This window comes from Giraffa tippelskirchi, chromosome 5 (assembly GCF_054371585.1).
Source record: "Giraffa tippelskirchi isolate mGirTip1 chromosome 5, T2T-mGirTip1v1.2.pri, whole genome shotgun sequence".
In the NCBI taxonomy this organism is placed as follows: domain Eukaryota; kingdom Metazoa; phylum Chordata; class Mammalia; order Artiodactyla; family Giraffidae; genus Giraffa; species Giraffa tippelskirchi.
The window spans coordinates 112,067,229-112,086,736 of record NC_137279.1 but is presented as its reverse complement, the minus strand read 5'-3'; the positions used below and the strand labels follow the sequence as shown (position 1 = coordinate 112,086,736).

The 19,508-nt window shown below is 51.3% G+C and overlaps 1 protein-coding gene across 1 annotated transcript; it reads left to right on the top strand.

Annotated features, from left to right (window-relative positions):
* Positions 1–8,338: 8,338 nt before the first annotated feature.
* Positions 8,339–18,675, top strand: LOC145507029 (chymosin). The gene is made up of 9 exons (XM_081492801.1): positions 8,339–8,400; positions 11,349–11,499; positions 12,282–12,399; positions 13,185–13,303; positions 14,666–14,865; positions 15,445–15,558; positions 16,860–17,004; positions 17,593–17,691; positions 18,401–18,675. The coding sequence occupies exons 1-9, from the start codon at positions 8,339–8,341 to the stop codon at positions 18,536–18,538; spliced, it is 1,146 nt and encodes a 381-aa protein (XP_081348927.1). The 3' UTR covers positions 18,539–18,675.
* Positions 18,676–19,508: the final 833 nt, after the last annotated feature.

Genomic DNA, 19,508 nt, shown 5'->3' with positions numbered 1-19,508 from the left:
ATTGTCGTGGGGCCAGAATGAGATGGTGTGAACCCCCGGCACGGTGAGCTCATGCACTGACAGCGCTCTGCAGTCTCATAGAGGACTTGTTCTTCTGCCCATAGAAAGTGGGTTTTGTGCCCCTTCAATAAAGGATGGTGTCTACACTAATCAGTCACCAAGAGCAAGTATAGAAACTGGATGGTGAACTTAGGGCAGGATGAAACAGCCTGTGCCCCGTCCCTCCTCACCTATCATGAAATGGGCTAGGTGGCAGGGAGGCTGACCTCCTCCACCTCACAGGGAGGAAGCCAGTTAGAGCCACTCTAGAACCCTCCCTCCCAGTACACCGTTGGTGTCCTTTTAATTTCTTTTTTAATGTTTTAAACACCATCCCAAATAGACCCACCCAGGACTTTAGTGCCTGAAGCAGCCCCTTTCATTCCGTAAACTACCGCACGGAGTCAGCCTGTTTGGTTCAAGGTGAAGATTTTAACCCAGGCTATTTATAATTCCTGCGGTGGAGCGGGTGTCAGTTTCAAAGCAGTCATGCCAGATGTCGGTTTGGAAGCTGAAAGGGAGACAAGCATTATTATAAATTAATGTTGCCAGTGATTAATATTTGATATTTTTAACACGCCTTCATCTTGGAGGAAGAAAATCCCCTTTAATTAGTGTGGCCGGCTGTTGTGCAGTCCTCCCCTTGACGACCAGCTGCCACAGGTCTTCCGGTGTAGCTTCAGGCAAAGATCTCACTGATGGAAGAAAAAGGGAGCCATGAGGTCAGATTGTCTATAGACCTGCCTCTTCAGGCGGGTTCTGTCAGGCTTGGGCATCCTGCACTGCCTTCGCTCAGCCCATCCTTTCTCCTCTGTGCCTCCCACTCCAGTTCTGGGCTGGAGAAACCACAGGTTGGTTCCATCACAGCCTAGGAGTCAGAGATTTCTTTTGAGTCTGGACTCTGCCCGAGCGTGAGGAGGCTCACTGGAGGCCGACAATGTGGGCTTGCCTGCAAACCTGTCTTATTTTGTCTGCACAGTGTAAATATCAAGTGACTTGTATTTAAAATTTGGTATATTTCCCCCAAATCCACATTTCCTATGAAAGTGTTAAAGTGGAAGTGTTAGTCCCTCAGTCATGTTTGATTCTTTGCCACCCCATGGGCTGAAACCCACCAGGCTCTCTGTCCATGAGATTTTTCAGGCAAGAATACTGGAGTGGGTTGCTATTTCCTTCTCCAGGGAGTCTTCCAGACCCAGGGATCGAACTCGGGTCTCCTGCATTGCAGGCAGATTCTCTACCATTTGAGAATGTGGGAAGCCCCAACATTTCTTCTACCTCTTAGAAAATGATGAATCCTGGCATCCTGGAATTGGGTTCCTACAGTGGCACTAACTGGAGGGTGTGGTATTCAGCTGTAGAGGGTTGTTTAGACACATCTGAACTCACCACACCCATGTCGAGGTCTCCGCCACACCTTCCTCAGGGTGGCCACCAGGTGACTGGGGTTTCCATCTGATCTGAAAATAATTTGTTTGATCTACACAGTGCTGGCTGTATTATGCTTAAAAATTTTGGAAGGCAATTAAATTAACTGTGTATTTCTATTTTTTGATATTTACTTTAAAAATTAGAATTGGAAACACAATCTCCAGTTATCATACATACGCATATCGTATTACTTGCTTCACCCATAATTTAGTTAAAGCGAAGATTCTCTGGAAGAACCTCTGGCAGATGATTTCTGCATTACCTGCCTGGCCCCTGTGGGCATCTGAGCTTTCTCCTAGTGCTCAGTGTCACCAATCCTCAGGTTTCTCATCCATTAAATGAGACCCAAGCAGGGTGGAATGGAAAGATCACGGGTTTTGGAGTCAGACTGGTCCTGGATTGAAATCCTGGCAGTATCATATTCTGATTTGGGAGCTGGGTAAGTGACAACTTTGTTAAGCTTCATTTTTCTCATTTGTAAAATATAGGTAAAGATATCCACTCTGTATGTTTTTGGTGGTGATTAGAAGAGAGGAGAAAAATATTAATAATAAGGGCTTATGTTTTTTTAATGCCTACTGTCCACTAAGGGGCTTCCCTGGTGGCTCAGTGGTAAAGAATCCCCCTGCCAATGTAGGAGACTTGTGTTCAATCCCTGGGTGGGGAAGATCCTCTACAGGAGGAAATAGCAACCCACTGCAGTATTCCTTCCTGGGAAATCCCATGAACAGAGGTGCGTGGTGGGCTATACTCCATGGGGTCACAAAAAAGTCGAACACGACTTAGTGATTAAACACCAAGAAGCACATACCATAAATTTAGCATGCTAATCATTTTAAGTGTACAGTTCAGTGGCATTAAGTACATTTGCATTCTGTGCAGCCATCATTACCATCCATCTCCAGACCTATTTTCATCTTGCAAAACTGAAAAATCTATACCCATTAAACAATTACTTCCCATTTCCCTCCTCCCCCCAGGCCTTGACAACCACCATTCTGCTTTCTGTCTTTATGAATCTGACCTCTCTAAGTACACCATATAAGAGAAAATAAAGCAGGTGTGGTCAGATTTCAACATTTTTGATATCTGAGTGAGGGTATCAGGAATTCTTTGTACTATTTCCGTACAATTTATTTCTAAATTATTTCTAAATAAAAAGATTTTAAAGACTCAGACAATCCAAAAACCTCTTCAAATAAATTCCATAGTCATAAGTTTGACATCCAGCACATTCAGAAGGAAGAGGTTATAAACCAAACAGCAATGGAGCATGCTACTCAGCACCCAGAGCCCCACTCCAGGGAAAGCCATTGAGCTGCTATTTTGGGAAGAGGGGCTGGCAGGTTGCTCCTAAATCCCATGTGGGGTTGCTTTTCAAGTAGGGAGTTGAAAGAGGAGGGAAAGTGGGAGGAAGAGAAGAAGAAAGGGATGAGAAGATTCTCTGGTAGAAATCAGGCCCCTCTCAACTGTTCCCCGACTTTCACAAGATGCCTGCACAACATGTTGGGACAAACCAGGGCCAAAAGGGGCCGAAGAAGGTGGCCATGGAGAACACGAACCACCGCAGGACGACAAAACAGAATCTCTCTGTCATGCATCTTGAGATCATGAGTGTTTGCATTATAAATATAGTTTTAAAGAATCACTAAATAGTTGGGGAGGAGAACTCGATCCAAAACTTCAACTTCAAAGGCTTCATGACATTGGATTTGGCGATGATTTCTTGGATTTGATGCCAAAAGCACAAGCAAAGAAACATAAATTAGATTACAGTGAAACAAACAAAAAACATTTGTATATCAAAGGACACGTCAACAGAGTGAAACTGCAATCCACTGAATGGGAGAAAATATTTGCAAACCAAATATCTAAGAAGGGGTTAACATCCAGAATATGCAAAGAATTCCTGCAACTAAACAACACGTAAAAAAACAAGTATTGAAGCCAGAAATTGACATCAATACAAAACTATTACTTAATTTTGACCAAATCCTCTTTCCCAACTATTTGGCGATTCCTTACAACTGTGTTTATAAAGCAAAACACGATCTTAAGATGCATGACCCAGTAATCCAGAGACTTGGTTTGCTGGGGACCCTGAGTCCCGCGTTGGAGTTGGGGGAGGTCACTTATACCCCTCCCTCTCTCCCATTCTGTTCAGGAAGCTGGAATGGGCTTCCCCATTGCATTTTCCCATAACTCACAACGTACTCTCCTGTGTGTGCAGGGCTGGGTCCCCAACCCCAGTGTTCTCATGAGAGGACCCAGCAATTCTGTGATGTGTTGGGCAGACATTCCCAGGGCTCAGGTCGCTTGATGCAGCACAAACAGAGGTATGGGTTTGGAGGCTGGGAGCTGGTCTTCCCTAGATTTCTGCTGACCAAGACTGGAGGACTGGCCAGTATGTCACTCACAGGGATCCCTTTGTGGTCAGGAGGGGAGAAGGGTGGGGACTTCCACACGTGCCAGCAGTATTTTCTAACGTGTTTTCCAGGTTTCCGGCCTTCTGAGATCTCTCTCGGGTGAGCCATTGCAGTTCCTCTGTCCTGCATTAAGGACCCCTGGACTCCTCCCATCTTCTTCAGCCCAAGGCTTGTTGAGTGTAGATGTAATGTGGTCATCTTTGCTGAACTATAGGGTTTTGGTGCTGGGAGGGTCACATGGTCAAACTGAGAGGATGTGCCCCCAAGAATCATATTTTGAGGTACCGATCTATTATTTTTAAAAAATCTCTCATTTGCTCCTTTCTCTTTTCCTCAGGAAAGGAAAAGCCAGCTCTGCCTCTATTTGCCTTAGGGAAGACATGGGCAGGGCAGAAAGCAGAAGGGACTGACAGAGTTTCCAGGTCAGGACGTTTCTCCTGAAGCCCTGGAAGAACCTGGGGCTCCTCAGAGGATGCAGAACCTGGGGCTCCTCAGTGGAAGCAGGGGACTTAGGCAGATTCTGAGTGGTGGGGACCCAGATCCTGCTTCTTGGTGATGGTGCAGGGAGAAGGCAAGGTCAGGGTGGAGGGTCCGTGTGGTTTGTCTGGGGGAATACGACTGAGGCAACTTCCAGAAGACTGGGTTGGCTCAGGTGAGACATGGAGGCAACAGGAACTCAGGCAGGGACAAAGGAAGACCACCACTCGCCCCCCTACCCCTTGCAAACTTGACCGGCTGGAGAGTCATGTGCATCAAAGCACACCTGCAGGGCGCTGCCAAAACGGCTAAGGTGAATTGGCCCCTCAGTCTGGAGGGCTGGGGGCGCAATGCAGAAACTTAATTGATTCCTAGAGCAGAAAAAAGAATTGCTGTTTGGGACACAGCAGAGATGCAGACCAGCTCTGTAAGCTTCTGAATCCCATATTTCACAGACGAAGAATTGAGGCGGGGGAATGACTGAAATGTTCAAGGTCATACAACCTCAGTCGTTTATGTCTCCCCTTTGTAGGAAGCCTAACGAACAGCTGCACTAGACTCTTTTATCTTTGACCCGCACATGACCTTCTCAGTGTCATTGTTTCTACTCTGCAGCAGTAGAAACCGAGGCATGGAGAAGTAAAGGGATTCGCTCAAAGTCACACCACCATGTAGCCAGGGTTCAAACCCAGGATTGTCCCACACATACGTTCCAGAAACCATGCTCCCCTGCAAACCGGCGCTGGTAGAGGAGGTGTCTGGTTCTTTGGATCACAGCAGGGTCACCAACCAGAACCAATCTTTCCTCCACTTGACTGTGGGCTCCCTGGAGGTGGAGATGAAATAAGCCCCCATCTCCATACAGTGTGAGCTCATAGGAGATGCTCAGAGAAGGGTGCATGTTTGACCTTGTTGCTGCTCACGTCTGAGTGGAGGTCACAACATTGGGTACTCTGGAGAGGCTGTCCCTGGGCCCTGATTTTGTTTGAACCACTTTTGTGGGTCAGATCCAGACACAAGGAATCTAAACCAAGGGGAGTTGTCCCCACCTGGCTCTGGGTAACCAGTGATGAAATCTTATCGTGGCTTTTCAAAAAGCTTTTTGAAGTATTTGGCCTGCTTCCCGGGCATTAGCAGTCCTAACATCCTGTGCAGTCTGAGGCAGCCTTCCTGATAGCGCACACTTGAATGCTGTTAGAATGATCCCAATCTCGTGAATAAACATGGAAAAACCAGTGCTTTGGTTCTTGGCTTTGAGGGTCACCTCCAGAGGGAGAGGGGGCTGAGCCTGAGTTTCAAGGCTCATTGTCCAGGAGTGTTTGCTGCTGGGTCATGCTGGGCCACTGGCAACGTGGAGCTGGGGGAAGCGGGGAGATGCTGGGGGTGGGTAGGGTACCGCACTCCTGCCTCATGTGCTGACACCCACAGGTCCCAGCCCCAGGTGCTACAGATGGGCCCACTGCTCATAAGTATGACTGTCCCAAGGGATGTCCAGAGGTTTGGAGCAGTGAGCTTGAAGCAGTGCTGCCCCAGACTTGACACTGTAAACTCATGACCCACCCTCCCTCGCCCCCATAACTTGTCAGGCCCTGTGGTATACTGTAGCACATCAGACCAGGAGTCTTGTGACAGGACTTTTTGTGTGTTCAAGCTCTTTTTCCTCATGGGCAAGACCTCTAACCTCTCCGAGCCTCCATCTCCTCATCTGAGGACATAATATTCCTTAAGAGTGGTGGCAAGATCAATTGTCCATTCATTTGCTCAACCAAGCATTTGTTGAGCATCCACCATGTGTCAATGCTGTGCTGTGCTTAGTTGCTCAGTCATGTCTGACTCTTTGTGACCCCATGGACTCCTTTGTCCATGGGATTCTCCAGGTAAGAATACTGGAGTGAGTTGCCATTACCCCTCCAGGGGATCTTCCCAACCCAGGAATCGAACCCAGGTCTCCCGCATTGCAGGCGGATTCTTTACCATCTGAGCCACCAGGGAAGCCCACCAAGGATCATGCTGGGTGTTGATGTGTGGGGGGAAGCATTGATTGGATGCAGGGCCACTGAGAGAGGACATGCAGGCCCTGGTCTGGCAGGGCAGCCTCCTCAGGGAAGGAAACAAGGAACAAGCTGTACCATTTGGTGGTGTTATTTTCTCTCTACTTCCCTGGCTTTTGGAAAGGGAGGGTGCCGCGATGATGCTGTTAGGGTGTTTTTGGAATACTGAATGTGCCCATGGCTGCTTCCTGGGGCCTGAGAAGCAGCAACGTCTTGGCCTGCTGGGAAAGGACATGGGGGTGGAGCATTGCCATGGCCAGGATGGGGTATGCCTGCCCTCCTGTTGTTTGTTGTTCAGTTGCTAAGTCGTGTCCGACTCTTTGTGACCCCATGGACTGCAGCACACCAGGCTTCCCTGTCCTTCACCATCTCCCAGAGTTTGCTCACACTCATGTCCATTGAGTTGATGATGCCATCCAACCATCTCATCCTCTGTTGACCCCTTCTCCTCCTGCTTTCAATCTTTCCCTTTTGTCTTCCTAAGGCCTATCATAAAACACACAGGTCCACTGTCGACTGGCCTCCTGAGGCCTTTGCACATCAAATACATAAACTTCTGGATCTGTCCCTCTCAGAATCCCCCACCACCCCACCTCCCTGTGTCCAGGGTCCACCTCTCTACTGCCCAGCCTGCCCTCTCTGCTCCAGGTCCATGCCCCCATCTTCCACCTCATCAAGCCTTTCTCACTTTGTAGACCTCTGTCCTGCAGAGTATGGGTGGCTGGCACCTCAGTCTCCCTCACATCCATATCCCAAAGCCCCTGCCTTAACCTGATTTGACCCTGATCTAGTTCATAGTCTCCCTTCACACCTGGGATGTGATCTCCACTTTTGTGGCTGTGTCTTTGTTTTCCCTTTGGCCCTGATTCTCTCCCAGGCTCCAGGCCTGAGAGCATGTCTGGCCTGGACCTTGGAACCCTCTACTTGTCACAAGCCCCTGCATATGTGCCCCTGAGAGACTCTTCCGGGTCCTTTGTGTGTGGCTCAGACGCCTAACCCACCTCCCGACCATCATGTCGTAGCTTCCTCCTTTTCCTCTGTGTGTGGCACACATCTGCCCTCTTCTCCCACCTTCCTCAGGCCTCCCAGTGGCTCACAGGATCTGGCATCTACCCCTCCCCATTCCCAACATTCTTCTAACATGGAACCAAGGGCCACAGCCTTGCGGGGAGCAGGGGTCTTGGGCCTGCATCTCTCTTATTTTTTGGAGCTTTAAAAATTTTTTTATTTTTATTTTTTTGACCATGCCATGTGGTTGCAGGATCTTTGTTCCCTGATCAGGGATCGAACCTGTGCCCCCCGCCCCTCTCACCCCACATTGGAAGCATGGAGGCTTAATCATTGGACCACCAAGGAAGCTCCTGCATCTCTCTTAGATGGAGCTGACAGACTGAACAAGCACCCTTGGCATCAGATGCCCCTTGGGGAGCGGGCTGAGTGGCTTCTGGAAACCTGGGCTGGGAGACTCCTGGACAGGGCAGGCTGGGACTCCTGTGAAGTCAGGCCCAGGAAAGGGAGGCATCAAGGGCTGGAAGGGGCCCATTGAGAACAGGCCTCTTTACTGACCACAAGGTGGGACATGAGATAGGGCTTTGGCAGTGGCCCCACCTGTGTTAGCTCAAGAAGTCCTGTTTGAAAGGGGAAATCAGGTCAGGGAGGCTTGCGTGATATTTTCTGTCCTGAAGACCAGGCATGCGTACCCTTCAACTTTGAAGTCCCCGGGTGGTGGAACCCGTGGCCCTTATCAGAGTGGGTGTTGTGTAGTCTGGGTGCTATCTTAACGTGTTTGTGGAGTGGCCCGAATTTAGGGGCTATCTCTGCAGCTTGGGCTCCCAGCCAGAGGGAGCCCCGCACCCTCTATAAAAGCTGTGGGAGTGGGCCCTGGCTGCAGCGGCCGCCAGACCCAGATCCAAGATGAGGTGTCTCGTGGTGCTGCTTGCTATCTTCGCTCTCTCCCAGGGCGCTGAGATCACAAAGTGAGTGTCAGGCCCCAGATGAGGGGATGGGCATCGCATGCATCTGCTCTGGGTGGGTCTCCCTGGTCTTCCAGCCATCGGTTCCCCTTGGGACATCTCGAGGAAATGCTGCAGGTTCCCAGGATAATCGTTATCAGTCAGTTTTGCCTTTTATGTTGGGGCCTTTTCCTCTAAAGCATTCCCCTATTCTTCAGGGTGTGGTGAACAAGAACAGGGGGTCAGATGGGCTGTGTGGGAATTAAGCACACAGCTTCTGGAGTCAAACTGTCTGATCCTCAGCTTCATCATGAACATAACGTAAACTTGTAAATTTAGGATGACAGAAGTATCCATCTCATAGAGTTGTCCTGAGGGGTAAGTAGTTGCTATTTAGTCGCTAAGTCATGTCCGACTCTTTGTGATCCCATGGACTGTAGCCCACCAGGCTCCTCTCTCCATGGGATTCTCCAGGCAAAAATTGGAGTGGGTTGCCATTCACTTCTCCAGGGGATCTTCTCTACCCAGGAATCAAACCCGAGTCTCCTGCATTGGCAGGCGGATTCTTTACCCAATGAGCCAGGGAAGCCCTCATAAGGGGTATATGAGTTAGTATTTATAAAATGCTCTGAAGCGTGCCTGGCACATTCCTTATGTGTGCATCTGTTAGAGTTCTCTGTTGTGCCACATCCTTTGTGGGTGAAGTTTCCAGGTTCTCCTCCCAAAATTATAACTGGTATTTATTGAGTGCTTGCTACTAGATGCCAGACACTTAACTAGGGCTTTACCTATACTCTCACTAAGCCTCAGGGATTAGGTAAATAATATTTTTTGCATTTCACGGGTGAGGAAACTGCTGTTCAGGGAGGGTCCTTGAGCTGTCCAAGGCCTTGTGATTAGATATGAAGGAGCCAAGACTTGGTCCTAGGTGGACTGGCACTTTTTTTTTTTTTGGCTACACTGTGCAGCATCTGAGATCTTAGTGCCCTAGCCAGGGATCGAACCCATGCCCCCTGCAGCGGAAACATGGATTCTTAACCACTGCACCACCAGGGAAGTCCCCTGGACTGGCACCCTTGCCATGATACCACACTTGACTCTCAGGTTCGAGCTCTGTCAAGGCCCAAGCCCAGGGAAACCTGAATCCATCCCTGGGAAGCAGGGTCCCTAAAAAGGGGTCCGGTGCCTTTCACCAGTGGGCGCTGCTGCTGGTGGTCTTGAAAGTGGAGTTCTTTCAAGTGCCAGGCACCTGGCGGGCTCAGCACAGCATCTGGAGGCAGAAGTGAGGTGGAGGTTTCCGTGGTGGTTGGAGCTGCAAACGTTTAGGGCTGCATTCCTGGTTCTTAGCATGAGGCAGTGGACTGCCTTCGAGCCTTGCTTGCCTTGAGGGTGGCTTTCTGGGTCCTGTGCCGAGACAGGACAGATCAGCAGAGTCGCAGCTACTACTGTGAGAGTCACCAGGCACTCAGCCTGTGGATCCTGAGCTGACTGGGAACCAGAGTTGGAACAAGCAGAAAGACATGGGGACACGGGAAAGGACAGCTGTGGGCTTGCTCCCAGGAGCTCAGCTCAGCCTCCTTCCTTTCAGGCTGAAGTCCTTTTCTGTCATCAGAGACAAAGGCTGAGAAACGTCTGGAGAATCTTTCATTTCTATTAATAGATCAGGTCCCAGCCTTGACAGAGCTCGAACCAGTCACACATGAGGGCTGGGGTGGGGGAGGCACCAGAGGAGAGACCATCATTAATATACGAGGCATTCCATATGGGATCCATCTGAGACGTGAACAACGTGAGAAAACCCATTTTCTTTATGAGTCTTAAACCTGCTGCCCTTTTATTACTCTCAAAGCTCTTTCACACCTGTAGGCTCCAGTTGTCCTTAAAACAGCCCCAGGGAGGAGGACCACGTGACTCAGAGGTGGGTGACATTGGGAACCATCACGCTCTAGTCTTCTACTCTGCAGGAGAGGAAACTAAGAGCTGGAGAGGTTAAGCCACTCAATTCGTCCACAGCAGTGCCTGAGAGTGGCTGGAAAGGAAGAGATAATCCATTTTGCACAGAAGTTGAAGCTCAGAGGGCCTTGACCAGCCACCAGCTGCCCGAGACCGGGTTTCCAACCAGCTTCTGCTGTTTTCCTTCTTGATTCTCTTCCTGCTGATCTGCCTCCATTATCTATCATCTAAACTTTAACCATATTCACTGGGGACCATGCTCTGTGCTGAAACCGTGTGAAGAAATTCCACCCATGTTAGGCTGCCCAGAGAGCAGAGAACAGGGGTTGGCCAAGGGTGGGAGCATAGTCATAGCTTTTTCCAGAGTGTGGGGGACACCATTTTCTTCCCCACACAGTATGTTCCTGGAGGGTAGGGACTGAACCTTTTTCATGTGTCCCTGGTACCCCATACTGTACCTGGCACATAGTAGGTCCACAGCAAGAATTGGAGACTGAATGAGAATATGCCGAGTGTCTTTCAAACCACGGAGCTGCAAACTCATTGTGTGTGTTAGTTGCTCAGTCGTGTCTCTCTTTGTGGCCCCGTGGACTGGAGCCCGTCAGGCTCCTCTGTCCATAGAATTCTCCAGGCAAGAATACTGAAGTGAGCTGCCATTTCCTTCTCCAGAGGATCTCCCTGACCTAGGAATCAAACCTGGATCTCCTGCATTGCAAGCAGGTTCTTTACTGTCTGAGCCACTGTGGAAGCCCAGGCACCAGGGAGGCCCATTAGTGGCTTATAAAATACTTCGATTGAGTCTCCACCAGCGTTAAAAAAGAGAAAGGAGTTGGAAATATCAGAGTGCATTGCAGTTGGTAATGGCCAGCATGGGCTAATGTAGAATACAATTTTTACTTTAGGTAGTGATACAAAAATGGAGACGTGAACTTATGGAGCCCAGAGCCTCTGGGCTCCTCTGAGGCTGGGCGGCCCTGGGGAGATGCCCACCTCATCATTAATTCTTTCCCTCTCCTCAGGATCCCTCTGTACAAAGGCAAGACTCTAAGGAAGGCGTTGAAGGAGCGTGGGCTTCTGGAGGACTTCCTGCAGAAACAGCAGTATGGCATCAGCAGCAAGTACTCTGGCCTCGTGGAGGTGGCCAGCGTGCCCTTGACCAACTACCTGGATGTGAGTGGTTCTGCCAGCCTTCCAGTAATGATCCCCACACAACGTGATGGACACCCCGCTCCCCCTTTCCCTCTTTCAGAAATCAGGGAGCCCTGTGGGGGTGTGTGAGGCCATCTCCCACCCCTCAGTAGCTCTCAGGAAGCAGCAGGCCCTGCAAAACCGGTCCCCCCACCTTCAAGGGTCTGAGCCCAGATGACCTGCCCACAGACAGCATCCCTTGGGGACACATGGTCTGCTGTCAGATCCAGCCTCACACCTGACTTTCCAGGTCCAAGGAACCCATGTCTCAGGCTGACTGGGCAGGGAGGGGGCAGGTGGTGCCCACTGTCAGCTGCCCAGGATGTGACAGGGAGTGCCCCCTATGCCCTCTTCCTTTCTGGGGCCTGTCTCTCTCATCTGTCACTCAGTAAACAACCCACCCCTTTTCTCCCCAGTGCCCGCGTTTCCTTATCTAGGTCATCCCCACCCCCATCCGAGCCCCAGTTTTGACACACAGAGAGAGCTGGAAGGAGATGTGACTGGGGCACCTTGGGTCTGGGGTCTGTACCTAGCCGATGTCCCACCTCTGTGTCCCTGTCCCTGGCAGGTGGCCCAGGCTCCCTACCAGGCAGGGTTTACATTTTGCTCTAGTGTCTGCTCTGGGGGCGATTCCAGCAGGGGTTGCAGGATTTGAGGCCGAAATCACAGAGCCTACAGAACCGAACAGGCTCCGAGCTGGGCATGAACGCTCCCCAGTCCCTCATGTGGTGCTCCCAGCCTGATCTGGTGCTGTCTGTCCTCAGAGTCAGTACTTTGGGAAGATCTACCTTGGGACCCCGCCCCAGGAGTTCACCGTGCTGTTTGACACCGGCTCCTCTGACTTCTGGGTACCCTCTATCTACTGCAAGAGCAATGCCTGCAGTGAGTGACACCCCCGGCCCCACCCACCCCTCTGCTCTGCCAGTCGTGGTCAGGGTGGCCAGGCTTGGGGTGCAATGTGCCTGTGTGTTGTGGGGAGAGCTGGCTTGGACTTTCCCAGACTCCTGGTTGTGTCCTATCTCCTTGCTCAACCCTCCCACTGGCCACAAACTGGGTAGGTGTGCAAATCACAGATCTGATGTATAAAGCACCAGTTAGAAATGGGGGAACTTTGTTTTATATTTTTGGCTCTGTTAGGAGTCAAGGCAGACACCTTACCTTCCTGGGTGCTCAGTTTTTCTTTCCATAAAATAGGACCATGACATGCCAGTCGGTTCTAAGAGAATAAAGTGAGAGGTACTGAGAAAACATTAAATACATGTAAATAATTTATTTCTCCAACCATCTTGGGAGATCGGTGCTCTTTTTATCCTTATTCACTATGTGAGGAACCCAAGGATGAGAGAAGCAGAGAGACTTGTTGGAAATTACAAAGCTGGTATAAGCTAGTCTCTGGAAACCATAGAGATGGCTTTCTTTTTTTCTTTTTGCTTAGAAGTTATGAAGGTAGCACGGGGGGTCAGAGAGGTGGATTGAGCAGAAAAGAATAATTTTCTTGACTGAGCTTTGTGGGATCCAGACAGAACTGGCTGCTTATTTTCAGTAGACAGAATGGTTAGTATTGAGACCATATTCTTACGAGAGCTGGTAAGGATTTAGCCCCTGTTAGCCTTGTCAAGTGGAGAGAAGATGCTTTGGGTCCCACTAACCCTGAGCCTGTGTTCCAGAAAACCACCAGCGCTTCGACCCAAGAAAGTCGTCCACCTTCCAGAACCTGGGCCAGCCCCTGTCTATCCACTATGGCACGGGCAGCATGCAGGGCATCCTGGGCTACGACACCGTCACTGTGAGTGGAACTTGGGGCCAGCCAGTCCTCGCCTTCCCCTGCCCACCAGCCACTGCCCCACCCAGACAACCTGGCTCTGGGCTGTGCCACGGCTGGTGCCAAGGGGCTCTTTGTGTCCTGCCCCTGTGGGTGGCCCCCCTGGGAGAGGACTCTGAGAGGGATTTTAGCCAGCAGCAGCTGTGGGGTGTCCCTCCCTCCCTTCCCCCTCTTCCTTCCCATGTCAGCTCCCACCCCAGAGGCTTCTCTGTGTCCAGTTTCCATCTTCCCACCCCCTTTTTCACTCTTGGCATAGTCACTGTGATCTCATCTTAAATTTAGTTCTTTCAACAACCCTTTATGGCAACCCACTCCAGTATTCTTGCCTGGAGAATCCCAGAGATGGGGGAGCCTGGTGGACTGCCATCTACGGGGTCGCACAGAGTCGGACACGACCGAAGCGACTTAGCAGCAGCAGCAACAACACTTTGAGGAAGCTAGTCTCACCCCCATTGTTCAGACGAGGGACCCAAGGATCAGATGAGCTGATAACTTGCTTGAAGTCACATAGCTGGTGATGGTGGGTGCTGTCAGACCCACGTCTCCACCTCTCTGGATTTGACTTCACTTTATAAGTCATAGAGTAGCGCCTCCTTTCAAGTCAGAAAGCATCTTTGCCCTCTGGACAAGGGCTCCCTTTGCTCTCGGCCCTCTTTGCCTTCTGAAGTACTTGATTTAATGGCCGGCACATAGTAAGTGCCCAATATATGCTAGCATCTTTCCTTCCATCGTCCCCCATCATCTAAAATTAAAATCAAGCAGTATCCCTTGGTGCTCATCAGCTTGCTCTTCCTTGAGTTCTTCCTGGGGTCTGGCTGAAGGCTTTTTTGCTGTGAACCCAAAGGCTCAGAGAAGTACTTGTTCAAAGTCACACAACATGGCAAAGCAAGGATGTACAGCAAGGTCTTTTAGATGCACACTGGGCACATGTTCTTTCTCTCCATCCTGCCGCCCCCACAGCGCTTCCCTGGGAGGTGCCCCAGGTGCAGCCAATGGAAGGGCTGCAGGCCGGCAGAGGGCCTTTGAGCAGCCCTTGTTTCACCCCGTTCTTTAGGCTCACCCTCAATTTCTGCACTGTGAACACTGCTGTCTGTACCCCCACCTGTGCCCTCTCTTCCCCTGCCAATCAGCCCCCTGCCTCATCAGACCAATTCCCTCAAAACCACAGCACAGAGCTGAAAAGGGAGACTTTTCTCGCTTAAGCTCACATAACTACATTGCCCATAGAGGGGAGGGTGGGCTGGCGAAGATGGGCTTGACCTGAGCCCTCTCTGGGTCCTCTGGCCGCAGGGCCCCCTGGTGGAGGTCACTCTGCCTCTCTTGCAGGTCTCCAACATTGTGGACGTCCAGCAGACAGTAGGCCTGAGCACCCAGGAGCCTGGGGATGTCTTCACCTATGCCGAGTTCGACGGGATCCTGGGGATGGCCTACCCCTCGCTCGCCTCAGAGTACTCGATGCCCGTGTTTGACAACATGATGAACAGGCATCTGGTGGCCCAAGACCTGTTCTCGGTTTACATGGACAGGTAGGAGCTGCACCCAGCCTGGGCCGGACTTCCATATCCTGGCAGGGACCATTGACTGAGGAGGGTCCACCTCTCGGGGACACTGCAATTAAAGGACACCAGCATCTAAGCACACCTCTCCTTGTTTCCAGGCACATCTATCCCTCTGTCTAAAGGCCCCAACATGGTTGTGGATGCAGCCAGAGTCCACTGGGCCAGAGTTTGACCTTCATTTCTGGCATTTAAAAATAGAAGCTTGACTCTATCTCTGCATAGGGGATTTTAACCTCTTTTTTTTTTCTTCCAAAGTGATAGGCCTCAGTAATCATTTACTGATGTCATTGAGATTCTCAGACGCTTATAGCAGGCTCTGAGGGAGTTCAGGCTTCTCCTTTCAGTATGCAGGAGATATTAGAGAAGAGCCTGGAGCAGCCAGGAGGCTGGGAGAGCTCATCTGAAGCCTCTGGGGTGGGGGTGGGGGTTGGGAGTAGGAGAAGAGCGGGGAGGGGTCTGAATCGCCTCTGCCCTGTGTGGGGCTGGGATACCTCTTCTCAGAGCCACAGGGTCAGGATCCAATAACATGCCTTTCCTCGGTTTCAGGAATGGCCAGGAGAGCATGCTCACGCTGGGGGCCATTGACCCGTCCTACTACACAGGATCCCTGCACTGGGTACCCGTGACTGTGCAGAAGTACTGGCAGTTCACTGTGGACAGGTGGGTGAGAGGCAGCCGTGGCCCTGCCAGAGGCCGGCTCCAAGTGTGGGGCCGTGAGGATCCAGGGCTCAGCCCAGTAGTTCGTCACATCCAAGCCTGAATCAGATGTTCCAAGGCCAAGGGTCCTTGTTAGTGAGATTGCTGACCATTCATTTACACTTTATTAATAAGATGGTGCTGTGCTGTGCTCAGTCGCTCAGTCATGTCCCAACTCTTTGCGACCCCATGGACTGTAGCCCTCCAGGCTCCTCCATGAAATTCTCCAGGCAAGAATACTGGAGTGTGTTGCATGCCCTGCTCCAGGGGATCTTCCCAACCCAGGGGTCAAACCCAGGTTTCCCACATTGCAGGTGGATTCTTTACCATCTGAGCCACCAGGGAAGCCCAAGAATACTAGAGTGGGTAGTCCAGCCCTTCTCCAGGGGATCTTCCAGACTGAGGAATCAAACTGGAATCTCCTGCATTGCAGGTGGTTTCTTTACCAGCAGAGCTACCAGGGAAGCCTTATCTGGGGTGGTAAACAATCCACCTGCTTCTGCAGGAGACTTAAGAGACGTGGGTTCCTATCTCTGGGTCAGAAAGACCGCCTGGAGAAGGAAATGACAACTCACTCCAGTACTCTTGCCTGAGAATCCAATAGCCAGAGGAGCATGGTGGGCTACGGTCCATAGGGTTGTAAAGAGTCAGACACAACTGAGGCAGCTTAACATGGGCACTGTGCTTATCCAGCACTACTACCTGCCAGGCATTGTGCTGGGCGAGAATATGACTTCTTCATTTGCTCCTCACTTAAATCCTGTAGAGCGGTGCCATAATTATCTTCATTTTGTAATTTACTAACATCGAGTTTGAACCTCATGACCATCCCCTGGGGAAGTCAAGGAAGGGGTGCTAATGACCCATTTTGCAGATGAGAAGCCTGAGTGCAGGAAGGTTGGGGAACTTGCAGCAAGGACATGGCAGGAGAAAACTGGAAACCAGATCTTTGGGCAAAGCGTGCGGTGACCCTCCTACCCCCTCCTTTAGTGCATGTAATTTTGTTGTTTCATTGACCCTTCTGTCCCAGAGAAGGTCAGGTGGCCTCCATTTAGCTACTGCTGGGTTGGGGGAAAATGATTTTGGGTTTTTTTCTCTGAGTTCAGGAAGTTATGGGGGCTCCAGGAAGGAGCCCAAAGAAAAGGACCTGAGATGACTGGGCTTCCTTCCTGCCAAGGTCCCCGGCAGGGGAGGCTAGAAGGGGTCCAAGGAGGGAGGGCTGGATGCTGGACGCGCTGCAAGGCCACCCTGTCTCCCCTCTGCAGTGTCACCATCAGCGGTGTGGTTGTGGCCTGTGAGGGTGGCTGTCAGGCCATCCTGGACACGGGCACCTCCATGCTGGTCGGGCCCAGCAGCGACATCCTCAACATCCAGCACGCCATTGGAGCCACACAGAACCAGTATGGCGAGGTGAGGCCAGACCCTTATCCCCACCTCCCCAGAACCTCCAAAGAGGGAACCCCCTTTGCACATGGAAGCAGTAACAAAGGGAAATGGTGAGGGGCTTGTTCTCCTGCAGGGGGTGGGAGGCCTTCACGATGACCTAGCTCTTCTAGCTTTGGCCACTTGGTGTTGGGGCTCCCATGTCTCGCAGTGACAGCAGTCTGACCTTCTGTCCCCAGAGAGGGTCACACATCCCTGACTCTCTGAGCTTTGCTATGCCCTCCACCGATGAGTCTCCTCGCATTCTCCCTGTCAGCTAAGTGCTCCCAGTGTCCTTGGGAGCTCTGGCCAGGCTTGGAGGGAAACATCGAGGCCAACCCCTCCTTGTCTCCATCCTTGTCTCCAGCTGGTGTCTGTCCCTGGGCTGGATGACAGGTGGTCCCCATCAGTGTGACTCCCTTGAGATCCATGAACTTCCCTGGGGTCCTCTGAGTAGCAGATCCTCCCCTCTGCTCGGCTCCAGTGCAGAGCAAGGGGTCCTTCCTGGGACTTCCTCTGGCAGTCAGATCGCACCCATGGCCCTTCTAAGAGGACTTCCCTCCCTCTGTTCTTTAGTTTGACATCGACTGCAACAGCCTGAGCAGCATGCCCACTGTGGTCTTTGAGATCAATGGCAGAATGTACCCACTGACCCCCTCCGCCTATACCAGCCAGGTATGCATCTCCAGAGAGGAGCCTGGCTTCACCCAGCTCTCCTCCCCCCTCTTGGCAACTCGGCATGTTGGTGATAAGTGGCAAGGCCTAGATGGACAGAGCAGGTTGTACACTTAGACCACCCGGCCCTTCAGAATAAGATGAGACTGTCCTGGGGGCTACCTCATCCTGAGAGAAGTAGGGCAAACCAGAAGGATAGACCCCAGGGCCCAAGGGAGGGTGGGGGCCACTCATAGGAACCTCCATCCGCTGTGCTGGCTTCTAAGCCCTGGGGCCTTGGGCTTTGTTCAGGATTTTTCTTAGTAGCCTGGGCTTTGTGGTCACCCAAACTTTGTCCCTACTACCCTGCTGGCTTCAGCTTTAACCTAATGCTCAGCACCCCAAACAGTCAAGGCCTGGGGTCCCCAGGCCTGCCCTCGGCGGGGAGTCATCAGGGCCGTAGGTGCTGAAAGCAGGAGGGTGGGGGGTTCGGGAGGACAAGTGAGGGGGGAGGGGACCCACTAGATGATCTTGGATTCAGTCACTTTATTTCTGAACATCAATTTCTTCATTTGTTGAGCAGACAAATCTGATACTTCTTTGCTTACCTCCGAAGGTGATTTCAAGGGTGAAGGGAAATAATAGATGAGAGGGTGATGAGGGGGTGGGGTAGGGAAAGACACAGCAACTGGGGTTGGAACCAGCTTCATGTCCCCTTTCCCTTTGCCAGGACCAGGGCTTCTGTACCAGTGGCTTCCAGGGTGAAAATCACTCCCGTCATTGGATCCTGGGGGATGTTTTCATCCGAGAGTATTACAGCGTCTTTGACAGGGCCAACAACCTCGTGGGGCTGGCCAAAGCCATCTGATCACATCGGTGACCAAGAACCTCACTGTCCCCACACACCTGCGCATACACACGCACACATGTGCATGAGCACACAGGCGCACACACAGATGAGGTTTTCAGACAGATGATTCTCAATAAATGTTGTCTTTCTGCAAAGTTTGGCTTCCTTTGGGGCTGAACCTCTGCACCGCTCTGGGGGTGGGATGTGATAGTCATGTGGTGTGTCTAGCAGAGCCGGGGCCACATGCGTAGAGGAGGGTTGAGGAGTTGATAGGTGGAGGCCTTCACAAGGAAATTGGTCATTTCAAAATCAGGTCAGGATTTTAAAAACAAGATCCATCTTGTCTTCCTGTTTCCTCATTCTACATATTTTTAGGGGAGAGAGTGCAGTAAGGAAGACCTTTCTAGGCTGAGATTGTACCTGGGGAACAAGGGCTTGAGGTGGAATTGAGTAGAGAATGTTGGCCCAGGGAGAGAATGGCTCTAGGTCTATGGTCTATTAAGAGAAGGGCTTGACAGCTATTTGGAGAAGACAGTTAGTGGGACAGGCAGAGGGTATCTGGGAAGGTCTGAGGGTCCTGGGGTTGCCACGGGGAAGAACTGCAGCCCAGAGTCCCATCTTCTGTCTTAGAGGCTTCAAACCTGACTCTCCAGTGCCTGAAAAGTGGCTACATTGCAGGGGCAGACCCATGTCCACCAGCTCGGAGAGGCGGACGTGTCTAAGCTCAGCAAGGACCACAGATGTCAGTGAATAGACCACCCAGGCTTACAGGTCCCTGCAGCTCCTCCTGAGCAAGGGAGGGGCCACTGAGGAAATACAAATATCAAGGGGTCAGAACAAGGGCATTTAGGCGTATGTCAGAGGTTTTTCTCCATCATGCTACTTTGAGGTGCTGTAATGGGCAAGCCGACCAATCTCCTGGGGAGGTCCCAGTGCTGGATCCCTTGGCCAGACCTGCACATGTTTATTCCCTCCACCTTCCCTCCCT

What these genes read in the sequence shown, in the direction of transcription:
- LOC145507029 (XM_081492801.1), top strand. Translation starts at nt 8,339, where the DNA reads ATGAGGTGTCTCGTGGTGCTGCTTGCTATCTTCGCTCTCTCCCAGGGC. An exon ending in CAGGGCGCTGAGATCACAAA is followed by an intron (nt 8,401 to 11,348) that starts GTGAGTGTCAGG and finishes CCCTCTCCTCAG; the next exon opens with GATCCCTCTGTACAAAGGCA. An exon ending in CTGCAAGAGCAATGCCTGCA is followed by an intron (nt 12,400 to 13,184) that starts GTGAGTGACACC and finishes CCTGTGTTCCAG; the next exon opens with AAAACCACCAGCGCTTCGAC.